A 12967-nucleotide genomic window follows, 5' to 3' on the forward strand; every position below is an offset into this window, starting at 1 on the left:
CGGTGCTGATATTCAACAAATCAGAAGAAGCTATGAAGTGACCAGGGCTGAAAGTGAAAAATAGCCAATAAGTTTCCCATTTTATTGCATTTCCAGGTGTTGTCTTCATCCCAGGGACAACACAGCTGACAGCAAAAGACATTTGCTATAGATTGCTGGCTTCCAAGGCTAAGTGTATTGTTACAATTGATGCGCTTGCTCCTGCGGTGGACTCAGTTGCATCCCAGTGCCAGTTTCTGAAAACAAAGCTAATTGTATCTGAAAGCAGAAGAGCTGAGTGGCTTAACTTCAGTGATTTGCTCAAGTAAGTGCTTTCTGCCTCAGCTCTAACATTGTTACCTCAAATGGAAGTTTTCTCATTGTTTAAACACATACCCGTGTCTTGTTAATGAACTAATACCTTTGAGAGGGTGGAGAGAAGGCAATTTAGTCAGTGTTCTACAAAGAAATAGAATATTTGGGAATAGCCAAAATGATAAATAAATATATATGTGTGTGTATATATATATATAGAGAGAGAGTCTTAGGACATCTAGGTTTGATTCATATGACTATGAAATAATATGGAAAAATAATATAGGAAAATAGACAGGAAAGTCTTTCACTGACAGCTGTGGGCTATTTGCCCTCTAAAGCTCAAAGAAAAATATCCTATACAAATTACTCCAATTCATATTCCTAAAACCTGATGATGATAAGACTTATGTGAATAGCATTTCACTATGAAAAGCTAGAAGAGCACACTGTAAAATGATCCTAATGCATTTAGAAATCCACCTGATTCACTACTGAAATGCAGCTGCCTAAGTGGCACCCAACAGACAGCTTTTCACTGCAGTGCACAGGACTGTGCAAGGAGTGGTGAAGCACCATGGGGTAGGGAAGCAAAATACCCTGCTGCAATGTGCTCAGGGTCCTACGTGTGATTTTTACAAACTGACATTTTGTTAAAAGCATCTGTGTAGCTAAAAACATTCTTTCATGGTAGAATACAAGCTCTCTAGTCACTTTGAGAGCTTTGTAAGATGTTCCATGCGCTCTTACAACCATTGAAGTCTGAACTAGCATTACCAGTTGTCACTGTATTTACTTCAATTACCACCTTAGTACTGGTTAACTGGACAACAAAGAAAGCAGTAACACTGCATTCTTAAACCTCCTAGAGCTACTAAAGCATTGTCAAGTGGATTTGAAGCATCCTCTCGCATGCTGAGCTTAATAGTTCAGGGCTTAGGTCCATGGTAGTGGGTAAAATTGATTTGAGAAAACCTGAATATTGTCTGGAACTGTGTCAGTCCTACAGAGTCTGCCACTGGCGGTCAGGCAGGTAGGCTGTCTGGTTTCCCCAGATGGCTGCCTTGCAAAGTGCTAGCTGTCTGGCTCTGGGGGTGCTCGGCTGTCAGGCTCCCAGTCTTCTCAGACTGCTGGGCTGCTGTCCTGCTGGGCTTGCTGTCTCGCCAGATCGCTGGCAGCCTGCCTACCTAGTGGGGTAGCTGCCCAGCCTCCTAGCACCATGTCCTCAGCTGCCTTAGCCAGTTGCTTAGCTGGCCAGGGAGCTGTGGAGCTTGTCAGTGAGGTTACCTGCCAGCCAGCACGGAGAGACAGCAGGCCTAGGAAGACAGACATCCTGAGCCCAATCTCACAGTGGGGGCCAGGCATGGGCAATGTTTCTGTGCCAAGCAAAACCTTTTCAAACATCAATCCTGGCACAGAAGAAGTGGTTTTGTTTTCTCATCCCATTACGGGATGAGAAATATCTCCCTATCATGTGCCAGACTGCCAGGAATTTGTGTATCCCCATGCTTCCCCAGGATAATTAACTGGTGGGACCATCCACCACCTGAAATGGTGGGTCTGCCCTCAGCTAATTACATTAAGGCTGGAAGACATGCTTTCTGGAGGGTACTTTGGTGAAACACAAGATACTGGGTCTTCTGGTCGTTGTGGGAGGTGAGGGAAAGCATGAGCCAGTTGGGGGTATAACTGTGGAGAAGAGGTACGCAGAGAATAGTTAAAGTTAAAGACCAAGATCAATGACACCGATACAGAACTAGCAGTGCAAGAGTGAAGGAATCTCAGTAGTTTCTTAGCACTAACATCTCACTATATAGACAATCCTGCACAAAGAAGCCAAGCTAAATTAGCTGAATAACATCACTCACTGTTTCATATAATGTTTCCTTCTTTCAAGGGCCGCTCCTGCTGTCCATAACTGCGTGAAGACAAGAAGTCAGGATCCAATGACAATCTATTTTACTAGTGGCACCACAGGCTTCCCCAAAATGGTTGAACATTCCTATGGAAGCTTTGGTCTGGGTTTTTTTATCTGTGGAAGGTGAAGTATTCTGTTAATTGTGCTTTTACAGTTCTGACATACAAAGCATACAGAAGAATTTTTGTATATGATAAAGCTATAGTAGATGATGAGGCTCCCACATACAGTGCATGTCATTTCTTGTGGTCTCCTCAGCTGAACTGTACCCAAGAAGCAAGGATCTTGTTTGACATGGTATAAAGCACCATTTTAGAAACTGCTTGCCATTTAATCCATGCAAAATAACATATTTCAAAAAATTAGTTAGGATACAATTTATTTTTCTTTATGTTTACCACCAATGTAAAGGATAGATAAAAAGCATTTATTTGAGCTCTTGAGTTTTGGATCAAATTTACCATGCCTTTTTAAGACCAAAAAAAAACAAACAAAAAACCAACACACAAAACCGCTCACATTTTTAATTTCCACTTGCATGCATCCTTATATTGGTCATCTTTGTCTTTAACAGATACTGGATGAATTTGACTCCCTCAGACGTCGTGTGGAGCATGTCAGACACTGGCTGGATAAAGGCAGCTATTGGGAATGTTTTTGGTCCGTGGTTTCAGGGTACATGTGCTTTTGTACATGCCATGCCACAGTTTGATCCAAAAGTAATCTTAAATGTAAGGACACCATGCTTACAATGAGTAGTTACTCATATTTCATGTTGTTTTCCAGGCAGGACACAAAACTAAGCCTCTTAGGTTGATGGGATTAGCTGTTTTAAGTTGGCATAACCACAAGGTGATTGTGCTTTGAATAGGAATATAATACAGGAAGGATTTTGCAGCATGATTTTTTTGGGCATAGGATATTACCAGCTGCTTCTGATCAGCAGGAGTTACTGGTATTACTTAAACCTCTCCCCTCCTGTATTTCACTGTTGAAATGATAAATGAGCTGAATTACATGTAAATTAATACTTTAATTAAAATGCTGTGACCCTTAAGAAAGACAAGTCAGCACTGGAAAACAATGGAGTAGTGAGATGGGCTTGTTCCTAAATCAAATTATTTTCAAGCCTCTCAAGCTGATATGAGATTTACTCTTGCAACACAAAAAGGGGAGAGTGTTATTCCTAAATGGCTCAAAGCATGTATGTGGGAAAGTACACGTTCCTAACACCATGAGGTTTATTTGGGCATTTTAATCCCATTTCCTTTTTCAAAATGGTAGTTGTTAGTTTGATTTTAGTTTCTTTAAATAAATTTCTTGGCCTTGCTGACACCTGTTTGCAATGTGCATGGGATATCACATCTCTGCACAAAATGAAGTAGACGTTAAAGGCTGCTTTACCCATGGTGTGGCTGGAGTGACAACTGGTAAATGAGAGGTCTGCCCTTTGCTTTTGTTTATCACTACCTGTCCCCTGTCTCTGAGCAAACTTTCATTGCAGGCAGATGTGAGGTTTAAAAAATAAAAAGTGTGGCTTAGCTCTTCTACCTGAGTGATTGAGAATCATTTGCTGGTGTTATTGGAGAGAAATAAAGATGTGTCAGAAATCAGAGGTTCAGCTGAGATCTTTGCTTTTTCTAGCAAGGCACTAATGTCCTGTGTTCAGTGCCAGCCAAAGAAGGAATATATATGTTTGGCACTCTGAAAAAAAAAAAAAAAAAAAAACCTTTTAATACAACATTACTCTCAACCCAGCCTAAACGTAAAGAGGTTTGGCTCTGCACCTTGTACTGCATGGCAGGCACTTTGTCAGGACTGCTGAGGAATTGCAGCATGTCTGGAGCTTTGTGGCAGTTCTTTTCAGTGTGAGATCAAATCAAAGACTGACAAAGGCAAAATATTCAAAAGAAACCTCTCGTCTTAGGTGCCTCCATTTTGCAGTGCCTGACTTTATCCTAAGGTGAAATGCATGCTTTACTGAAATCCCTTTCAGAAATTATGTTGTACCTCTAGAGCCAGGTTTTCACACAAAAGTCAAAAGTCCTTTGTGCTTCAAGTGAGTATCAGGACAAACTAGGAACACCAGCAGTTTACCACAGTATATCACCTCTTCACCAGGTGTTTTAAGCACTCTAAGTATCTTATCTCAACACTGACAGTCACAGTTGTTTTTGGTTGGTTGGTTGGTTGGTTTTGTTTTGTTTTACTTTGTGGATTTGACTTCTTTTTGCTTTGGCTTACAATGTTAAGTGAGGTTACAGTCAGGCTTTACAATTTGTGCCCTAATATGGAATAGAAATGAATCATTAGCAACAAGTTGTTGTTTTTTTTTCCCCCAAAAAAATATTGTTGAATTCTAATTTTCTTTTTAATTTGTCAGACCTTGTGCAGGTATCCAGTGACCACTCTGTGCAGCGCCCCAACTGTCTACCGCATGTTGGTACAGCATGACCTCACCAGGTACCTCATGTCTGTTAGCAAGTGACCATACCATGCCTGGGCAAGCTATTGCCTGCATCTTAATATTACTTTCTACTTAAACTCTCAGAGTGGTTGAAATTCTGTGTTGGAGGCAAGGACTGTCAGGAGGTGCAGCCTTTTCCTCAGTATTGCAGAGAGAGGTGACAAAACGTACCCTTTGACACCTCCAACCCAGAGCATGTTTTGCCCTGAGGCATTTGACAATAAATATACCTCTAGGCATTCTCTCAATCCTAGCTCTAAGAAAGTTCAGTCTGCCCTGAAGTCACAGGGTTGGACATACAGCTGTCTGGGAGAGCGGAATTTGTTCCTTTCTTTCCTCTGATATCAGCAATGTCCTCTGTCTATGAAGGTACACATTCAAGACACTGAAACACTGTTTGAGTGGAGGGGAACCAGTCAACCCAGAAGTGATGGAACAGTGGAAAAGCCAAACAGGACTGAATATCTATGAAGGCTACGGCCAAACAGAAATTGTACGTTCACCCTCATTTGTAAGGGGCTACAACTTAGCTATCACTCAAGACTCTCAGTGGACTAAGACATCTCATTCCTCCTGGCAAATATAGAACCTGGCTATATATATTAAGAAAGAGCGCTGACATTAGAATATGTAGCAGTTGCCTTCAGGAGGTTCTATTGTTTTACTTACAATTACAACTTGGTTATGATACTGCTTCTAAGATTACTTAAACTGTAAAATGTCATAGACTTTTTCTTGAAGACTCTCAGTGAAGTCCTCTAATGTTTTGGCTTACACAGATGGCAGATTTAGATCTTAAGCTAGCTCAGCAGTGGGCACAGTACAAGAGCAGGAGTAGCCTCAGCAATGACAGCGAAAAACATCTGGGCTGGTTGTTTGTTTTTTCCAACAGGGATTGATATGTGGAAATATGAAAGGAATGAAAATTAAGCCAGGTTCCTTGGGCAAGGCAGCTCCCCCCTACGATGTTCAGGTATGGTGATCTCCTTTTCTGTTTGCTGTTATCATAGGAAGTGAAAAATGGGAAAGCACAACATACAGTACAACTTTCAGTACCATATGGTGGTATTCGGGGCTGTGAGTGGTTGAGCTGTTGTGTTGATTAGTTTTAGAACATGGCGCTCTTAAAATGTGAAAACATAACTACCCATTTGCCTTTTCTGTTGCAGATTATAGATGAAAAAGGCAGTGTTCTGCCTCCTGGGGAAGAAGGAGACATTGCTATCAAAATTGATGCCAAGCGGCCATTCACTTTTTTCACTCAATACGTGGTAAGCCAACAGTGAATTTCCTGAGAGCCAGTTCAGGCCTGCAGCATGATATGCATTTATACCTACAGGAGGAGGTGCAGCACAAAAGGCTTGTGGCTCTTCTTAACTTAACAGTGCTGTGACTTCAGTGACTTTTTGACTCAGTGGCATGAGCTAAAGTATCGATGGCAGGAACATGCAACAGTTCAAACTTCAGCATAAGATGGTCACCCATGCCCTTCCCCAACATATCCCACCTTGACTACTGTAACAATATTAATCCAAAACAAGCTGCCAAACTGAAGCGCTCTCCTTCAAATTTAGTGGAGGGTGTACTCACCCCTAGTGCATTTCAAGGGAGCGCCTCTGCAGCATCTATGTTACTTTTTTTTGTGTAGAAACACTGGTCTTTTGCTTCTCCCACCATCTCTTCTTCATAATTACAGACAGCATAGAAGGCAAGAAGAGATTCTTAAAGTGTAGACCCAAATTATGCACAGATACTGAGTATATGTATTTGTTTCTCCCACCATTATTCTTTTAATCCAGAAAGGTATACAGCAATGGTGCTGCTGTATATATTTTTTTTTTCTTCAAACTTGGTCACTCAGACAGGCTGCAGGTATAAGCACCCCAAGGGAAAAGTAGCTTGATCAGGGCTAGATAGAGACAATGATTTTCTGTTTCTCAAGTTCCATCTGAGATCCAGCTACTGTGATAGGGGCAGGGTAAAATATTCTTAATATTATAAAGTATTTATTTTTGGACTGAGCAAGGACTTCATGATATGAAACCTCCATTCTCTCCCCCTTTCTTCAACAGACCTACTGTGTGATCTTCACTTCTGTATGTGCCATTGTGATAAGTTTTCCCTTATGGAAAAAGCAAGCACAAGCTCTTAGAAAGAATGCAGTGAAAGGTATTATGGGTAGTGTCCAAAGTGGCAAAACTCATCTCTAAGCTTAAGGCTTCCCAATATTTCGAGTATTTAATTGTTGCTTGTTCAACAGGATGATCCAGTGAAAACCGCTTCAACAATCCGTGGGAACTTCTATATCACTGGAGACAGAGGGAGCATGGATGAGGATGGTTACATATGGTTTATGGGGAGATCTGATGATGTCATCATCTCCTCTGGGTTTGTAGATTTCATTTAAAGTGCCAAGAAATGTCTAAGAAATAACTATATGCTTTTCACCTAAGCATTTAATTAATTTCTCTCTCCTAGGTATCGTATTGGACCATTTGAAGTAGAGAGTGCCCTGATAGAGCATCCAGCTGTTGTAGAGTCAGCTGTGATCAGCAGCCCAGACCCCATCAGAGGCGAGGTAATTAGTGATCACTCTTCGATTCATGAAATGTCTTCCGTCAGTTTACATTCAGTTGCCAGTGAATTCATAAGATCCTTAATATAGCTATCCCAACTTTTTCATCACTTTACTCAAAGGGAGTAAAGCAATAGTTTGTATATCCCATATTCCATGTATGGTTTTTTAGTGACAATATAATCATTAGTCTGTTAAAGAACATGACAATGAATATAAAAGTGACTCTGGTAGGAATTGCTGTACACTTTCACCTACTGCTGGGAGAATTATATTCCTTAATTTAACAATGTACATTTGCAGAAAAGGCCCCAGCATCTAAGATCTTTATAACAGTCTTTTGCAGAACTCTTACAAATTTGGAAGCAGATTTTGAAACTTGTGTTATGATATTTAGTACCTTTGTTACCATAAAGTAGAAACATTATTTAGTCAGAATTTTAAATTTGTTTACAGGACAGGTGTGAAACAGCAAGCTGATACTACAGGCAATACTCATTTATTCTCAATTAACTGCCTCATTTACTAGGTTGCTCTAGATTAATTAATGCTGTACTTTTGGTTTATTTTCCCTTTGTAGGTGGTAAAAGCTTTTGTGGTCTTGTCTCCTTCCTTTAAGACACATGATCGAAAGAAACTGGCCTGCGAATTGCAAGATCATGTAAAGAAAGTTACTGCTCCATACAAGTACCCCAGAAAGGCAAGTAAATAAGAGTGTATTAAAAAAATAAAATAAGAACTCCTGATCACCTTTTTAAAGTGGAGAGAGGCTAGAAACTGAAAAATTAGACTCAGTTCATAACATCCAATTTAGTAACAAACCAAAAAGCCCAAATATGTGGTATGCAAGAGAAACGACAAATACTATTTCCAGGAAGATTATGGAAAATAATAGACACTACAGAATCTGAAAAACAAACTGGAATTATTCTACAAGTTACCAAATTCTTATTTAAATTAAACAGAATGGAAACCTATGTTATTTTGAATCAAAAATCTATAAATGAAGTCTGCTTATTTTACTTTTTTCCCTCTTTTTAATCAGATTGAATTTGTCGAGCAGCTGCCGAAGACAATCACTGGGAAAATCAGACGGAGTGAACTGAGGAACAAAGAGTGGGGACAGATTTAGTTTTGATAAGCAATCTAAAAAAACTGTCCCCACTGATTCCACTTGTAATGGAGATTTTCTATTACAATTGTAAGCACCAATATAGGATTGTATTTCACTCACTAGGCAGTGAATGTGTACTAATGCACAAGGTTTAAGAAGTCCCAACTGTGTGGTCCTTAAACGTTTGCATTCTTGTTTAACAAAAATCATAGAATCAAACATACCGAGCAAAGCATGTACAAATGCAGCATCTTCCAGCTGCCTAACACTTGTCAGAATTATGGCAGGAGTGATTACCATGTGAAGGAGCAGTCTGTTAATTCTTTGAGACCAGGTATCTTAACTCACAAGAAGTTTATTAATAAGGAAATCATAGTAGTAGCTGATAACGTACCCAGAAATGGCTATAGATCATGCACATATCCAAATTAAGCACCCTGTTTATATAAATCTCGAAAGCCTCCAGGTTCAGGAATTTGTGTGTAAAAATTACAAAAGAGAAAAGAAAAAAATGTCAGGGAAAAAAAAAAAAAAAAAACGAAGCGGACATCCTAAGCCTGCAGCATAGGCACCTATATGTCAGATACAGGCTTGTAAGAGTGAGAGGCAGAAGGAAAAAAAAAAAAAAAAAACACTATTCATGGATCTATCTTTGTCCTTGGTAATAATATGAGTAGGCTGTCTTGAATCATGATCAACATGACCAACATCAGCCACCAATAAACATTCACAGTTGGCCTTTGTGTCTGGTCTCTAATGGTTCTTTCCTCTGTGTGACCTAGACAGTGCTGGTTTTAATCCACACACAAAAAGCTTTAAAACATAAAGGAAAACACTGATGCAGGTAAGAAAGCCTATTTTTAATAAATGGGTGATAAGGGATACAGGACTAGGGAAAAAGTCCTCTTAATTTTCCAACTTCTAAAACAGTTTTGACAGAAGTGGAAAATACAAACTAAACAGTTTTGATTTGAACAAATCCTTTTCATTAAACCAAGACAAGTAACAAGACAGGCTTTTCCCATTAGCAACCCACAGGCTTTTATACTAGAAATGAAATACTAAAGCTAGACAGTTGTACTGGAAGCATACTCCAAATGCTAATGTAAAGCAGGTTATAGCTGTGGTTTTTGGTTGTTGGTTTTTGTTTGATTTTTTCCCCAGTCACTGTGATATCAAAAGAACTATTTTAACAAACTGACAACAGAAAAACTGACATTACATTCAATATGAAACAAAATTAACTTTGTAAAGCTAAAACTGTATCAAAAATTAAATTTATTTCCCCTTATCCAATATGGTATCATGGAGAGCTTCTTTCATTAGAAATTTCCAAGCAGTTTTTAAATCCAAATTTTGAAACTTAAGAAAACAGTAAGAACAAAGATTTTTAAAACCCCCTCCCAGTATTCCCTCTCCCCCCACCCCAAAGATTATGTCTTTGGAAAGAGCAGCAAAAGTCTGTTTGCAAGAAAATACTGGAAAGGATTCTGTTCAGTGACCACATACAGCATTTGTTATAAGCCAGTAATTGCTGTATACACAGCTAATGTAAACACACATGTAGCTCTTGCTAAAGCCATCTGCAATGCCCGCACCATACTTCTACTGTTGTAGAACAGTCAAATCTATTATTCTAAATTCTCTCATAGTATTCAAGTATTTTGATCATAGCGGCTCTTCCAATACACTTTCAAGACTTTGCATGTCCTTGTAGAGGGATGTATATTTACAACCTTCCCTCATACAGGAAAGGATCAGGAGTTTTAGCTCATTCTGCTGTTCACATAGAAAAATATATCTGAGTTCTGCAGTCACACTAATAGTCAGATCACTTCCCTAGAAACTCTCTGCAAGCAACCGTCTTCTTTAGATCTCTCATTTCTGTCAATACTTCCTGACAGAGTTGATTCTGCACTGCCTTTCATTTCTGTAGTCATCAGATACAACAAAACAGGGTCAATATGTGTTGGGTTGGTGGCATTTATCTATGTATGCAAATACATCTGCCTTCTGTGCTAACAAAAAGCAATGCAGAACCAAGCTGTAGAAGAATGACAGCAAACTTCACCAGTGGTGAAGCACTCTCACATCTGCAGTATAAAGTCAGCTCCACCTGCAGTGAACATTAAAATTCTTACACATGTGGATTTTAAAAACAAGATTCCAAAACAAAACCCACTCTCCTCCTTAAAACACACTGACAGAACTCTAGGGCAACATTTTCAATAGGTTTCCATCGTGTTGATCTTTCTACATTTTCTACACTGTCAGCGTATCATTCCCCTTGGACTCAGCTTGTATTTCACCTTCACTCTTATTCTCTTGTTTTACTTCTTCTGAGCTCTTTTCCTCCTCGGTTTCTGGTTTTACTACCGTCAAGTTCTGTTCTTCTGTCACGGTTGATGGGTTTTGTTGTGCATCTTCTTTGTTGCTCTTCACTACCTCTTGTAGATTGTATTTTCTGAATAGAACATAGTCTCTCACCACACTCAAGCAACAGACATTCTTTATTATTTCCACCACAATTGTATATTGTGGGTTGTTAAGATCAACTTTGTTTTCTGGATTGAGGCTGCCCACAATTCCTATAAAGACAAGATATAGTTTTTAAAATGATGGAAAAATGGTTTCAGAGCATCAGCATACACTACTAAAAGGATAAAAATTAGAGAAGACAACATCCCCCCTAATTGTAACCAACTGCTATTTATTGCAGTTGTTTAAAATAGCAGAACAGAGCACAACTACTAGAGGATACTATCAGTAGGACTGCAGTAACTGGAAAATTAACCCATTGCAATTATCAAGAAACAAAATACCTGAGTAAGGCAGAGCTATTTTTTGAGTAGTATGTTCAATTGAATTAGCAATATCTTATTTCAATATAACATTCAAATTAGCAATATAGCATTCAAAATGCCTGATAGCAGTCCTTTCAAAGTATGCGAAACTAACACAACAAAGGAAATTCAATACTGTACGCTATTCTGCTCATGATCTCTTAAGGCATCAACACTAACAAGGCACACTGATATCAAGCTGTATTCACAGTCATAGAGAAGTCTCTGTAATTCAACATATAGATTTTAAACAACAAATATGTATGCCCATTTAGACCACTTTTCTTTTAGTAGTCTGACTTATGCTATGCTGTTATCCACACAATTGTGGGCTGCTTCTAAGCTTGTTTTTTGTTCTGTGTGAAATCAGTACTTACCTGCCAATTCTTTAATTACTTCTTCCCTACTCATATGACTGTTATTACGAGCTTTGTAAACAATCTGAAAAGTACCCTTATTAGGGGCTTTAAACCAGGGCTCAAAAAATGTTTCCGTGTATTTTTTCATATCTTCCATAAAAGCCTTGCAAGTTCCAGAAATGGGCAGCATGCGCAGAATGACTCTTGTTTTCTTCTTTTTGGTGGCATGCATGTCCTTTAATATATGGTGTACCAGGTTCTCAGGTTCTAAAAGAAAAACAGCTAGGTATGAGAAACAAATTGGAGGCACTTTTTCCCTTCTTCCCCCCTTTTAATAATACGTCAGGAAAATGCATGCTTAGGTGCACTGTGGTCTGCCTCAAATCATTTTCTGAGGAGAACTGTTTTAATACACCAAAACTGGATGCCTTAGGATCACTTTGTCAAAGCAGACTCCTCGACTTCTAGCAATTCTGCTTATGACAGAATTCAATGGGAAGGCTAAAGGGAAGGAGAGACTCTCTATTTGTCTGGCATACACGAGCTCCTGGGCAGCCACACTGTGGCCTGTAACCGATGCTGTTAAGAGCAGCACCGTGCAGTGTCTGTGTCCCACCTATGCCCCGGGTCCTGATGAAGACCACGTTATTGGCACCACTCTCCACCGACTGGAACCGCCGCAGCTTCTGCTCCGTCGAGGTGCGGATCTGGTCAACCTCCTTCTTCAGGGCAGCCTCAACGTCATCTTCATCCTCTTCTTTCTCACTTCCAGAGAGCCGCTCCTCAGGATCTGAAAACTGTTCACACAAAGCACATCCCTACTTCAGTAAGTACAGGCCAAAAGCGCCAAAAACTTAAAACCCGCCAGGGGCCGCATCTCCAGGGGGCTACACAGGGCTTCACCTGTGGAAGCCAGCACCCCCGGGGGGTGCAGGGTGCAGTTAGGGACAGAAAGGCTGCACCGCTGCCCCCCCAAGCAGGCCCTTACCACCACCAGGCCGAGGGGAAAGCCCGTCACGGCCGGGGCAGCCCGCACGCACCTGCTCGGGCCCGTAGAGCAGGTCCCCGTACTCGCCGAGCAGGCTGTAGGCCTCCCCCACGCACTTGCGCTCGTTCATGTTGCAGGTGATGAGGATGCCGCGCATGCCGGCCTCCAGCTGCCGCCCGCTGCCGCGGGGCCGCTTGGCTCTCGCCGCCGCGAAGTGCCCCTTGGGCCGCCGCTTCCGCGCCGCCACCGGCTCCGCCGTGGCCATGGGCTGGGACCGGGACCGGCACACAGACCGACGGACGGACAGACAGACACACACACACACACCGACACCGACACCGACACCGGCCCCGCCGCCGCCGCGCACCGCGATGGCGTCAGCGCCGCCCCGCCCGGGGCCCCACGCGGC

General features: G+C 40.9%; 2 protein-coding genes across 2 annotated transcripts in view; one reads left to right on the forward strand and one right to left on the reverse strand.

Annotated features, from left to right (window-relative positions):
• The window catches only part of LOC309884012 (uncharacterized protein), a 35827-nt gene extending 26721 nt beyond the window's left edge, over positions 1–9106 (forward strand). The window contains exons 18-28 of the mRNA XM_082772622.1: positions 97–304; positions 2192–2335; positions 2787–2943; positions 4596–4675; positions 5049–5172; positions 5572–5652; positions 5849–5950; positions 6940–7067; positions 7158–7257; positions 7835–7954; positions 8300–9106. Of these exons, the coding sequence (XP_082628748.1) occupies positions 97–304; positions 2192–2335; positions 2787–2943; positions 4596–4675; positions 5049–5172; positions 5572–5652; positions 5849–5950; positions 6940–7067; positions 7158–7257; positions 7835–7954; positions 8300–8386 (1331 nt within the window). The 3' untranslated portion in view covers positions 8387–9106. The remainder of the gene's footprint in view (positions 1–96; positions 305–2191; positions 2336–2786; positions 2944–4595; positions 4676–5048; positions 5173–5571; positions 5653–5848; positions 5951–6939; positions 7068–7157; positions 7258–7834; positions 7955–8299) is intronic.
• A 151-nt stretch (positions 9107–9257) lies between these two features.
• Positions 9258–12944, reverse strand: THUMPD1 (THUMP domain 1 NAT10 acetyltransferase adaptor). Its single transcript, XM_082772739.1, has 4 exons — positions 12611–12944; positions 12187–12367; positions 11589–11837; positions 9258–10956 (listed from the first exon to the last, which is right to left on the reverse strand). The coding sequence occupies exons 1-4, from the start codon at positions 12821–12823 to the stop codon at positions 10631–10633; spliced, it is 969 nt and encodes a 322-aa protein (XP_082628865.1). The 5' UTR covers positions 12824–12944; the 3' UTR covers positions 9258–10630.
• Positions 12945–12967: the final 23 nt, after the last annotated feature.

This window comes from Aythya marila (assembly GCF_965140915.1).
Source record: "Aythya marila genome assembly, chromosome: 15".
Taxonomy (NCBI): domain Eukaryota; kingdom Metazoa; phylum Chordata; class Aves; order Anseriformes; family Anatidae; genus Aythya; species Aythya marila.

Bases quoted from the DNA above. Each gene is read 5' to 3' on its own strand.
- THUMPD1 (XM_082772739.1), bottom strand. From the start codon at position 12,823: ATGGCCACGGCGGAGCCGGTGGCGGCGCGGAAGCGGCGGCCCAAGGGG. The intron at 12,368-12,610 runs GTGCGTGCGGGC...TTGTGTGAACAG, and splicing joins TGCTCTACGGGCCCGAGCAG to TTTTCAGATCCTGAGGAGCG. The intron at 11,838-12,186 runs GTGGGACACAGA...TTTTTCTTTTAG, and splicing joins CATCAGGACCCGGGGCATAG to AACCTGAGAACCTGGTACAC.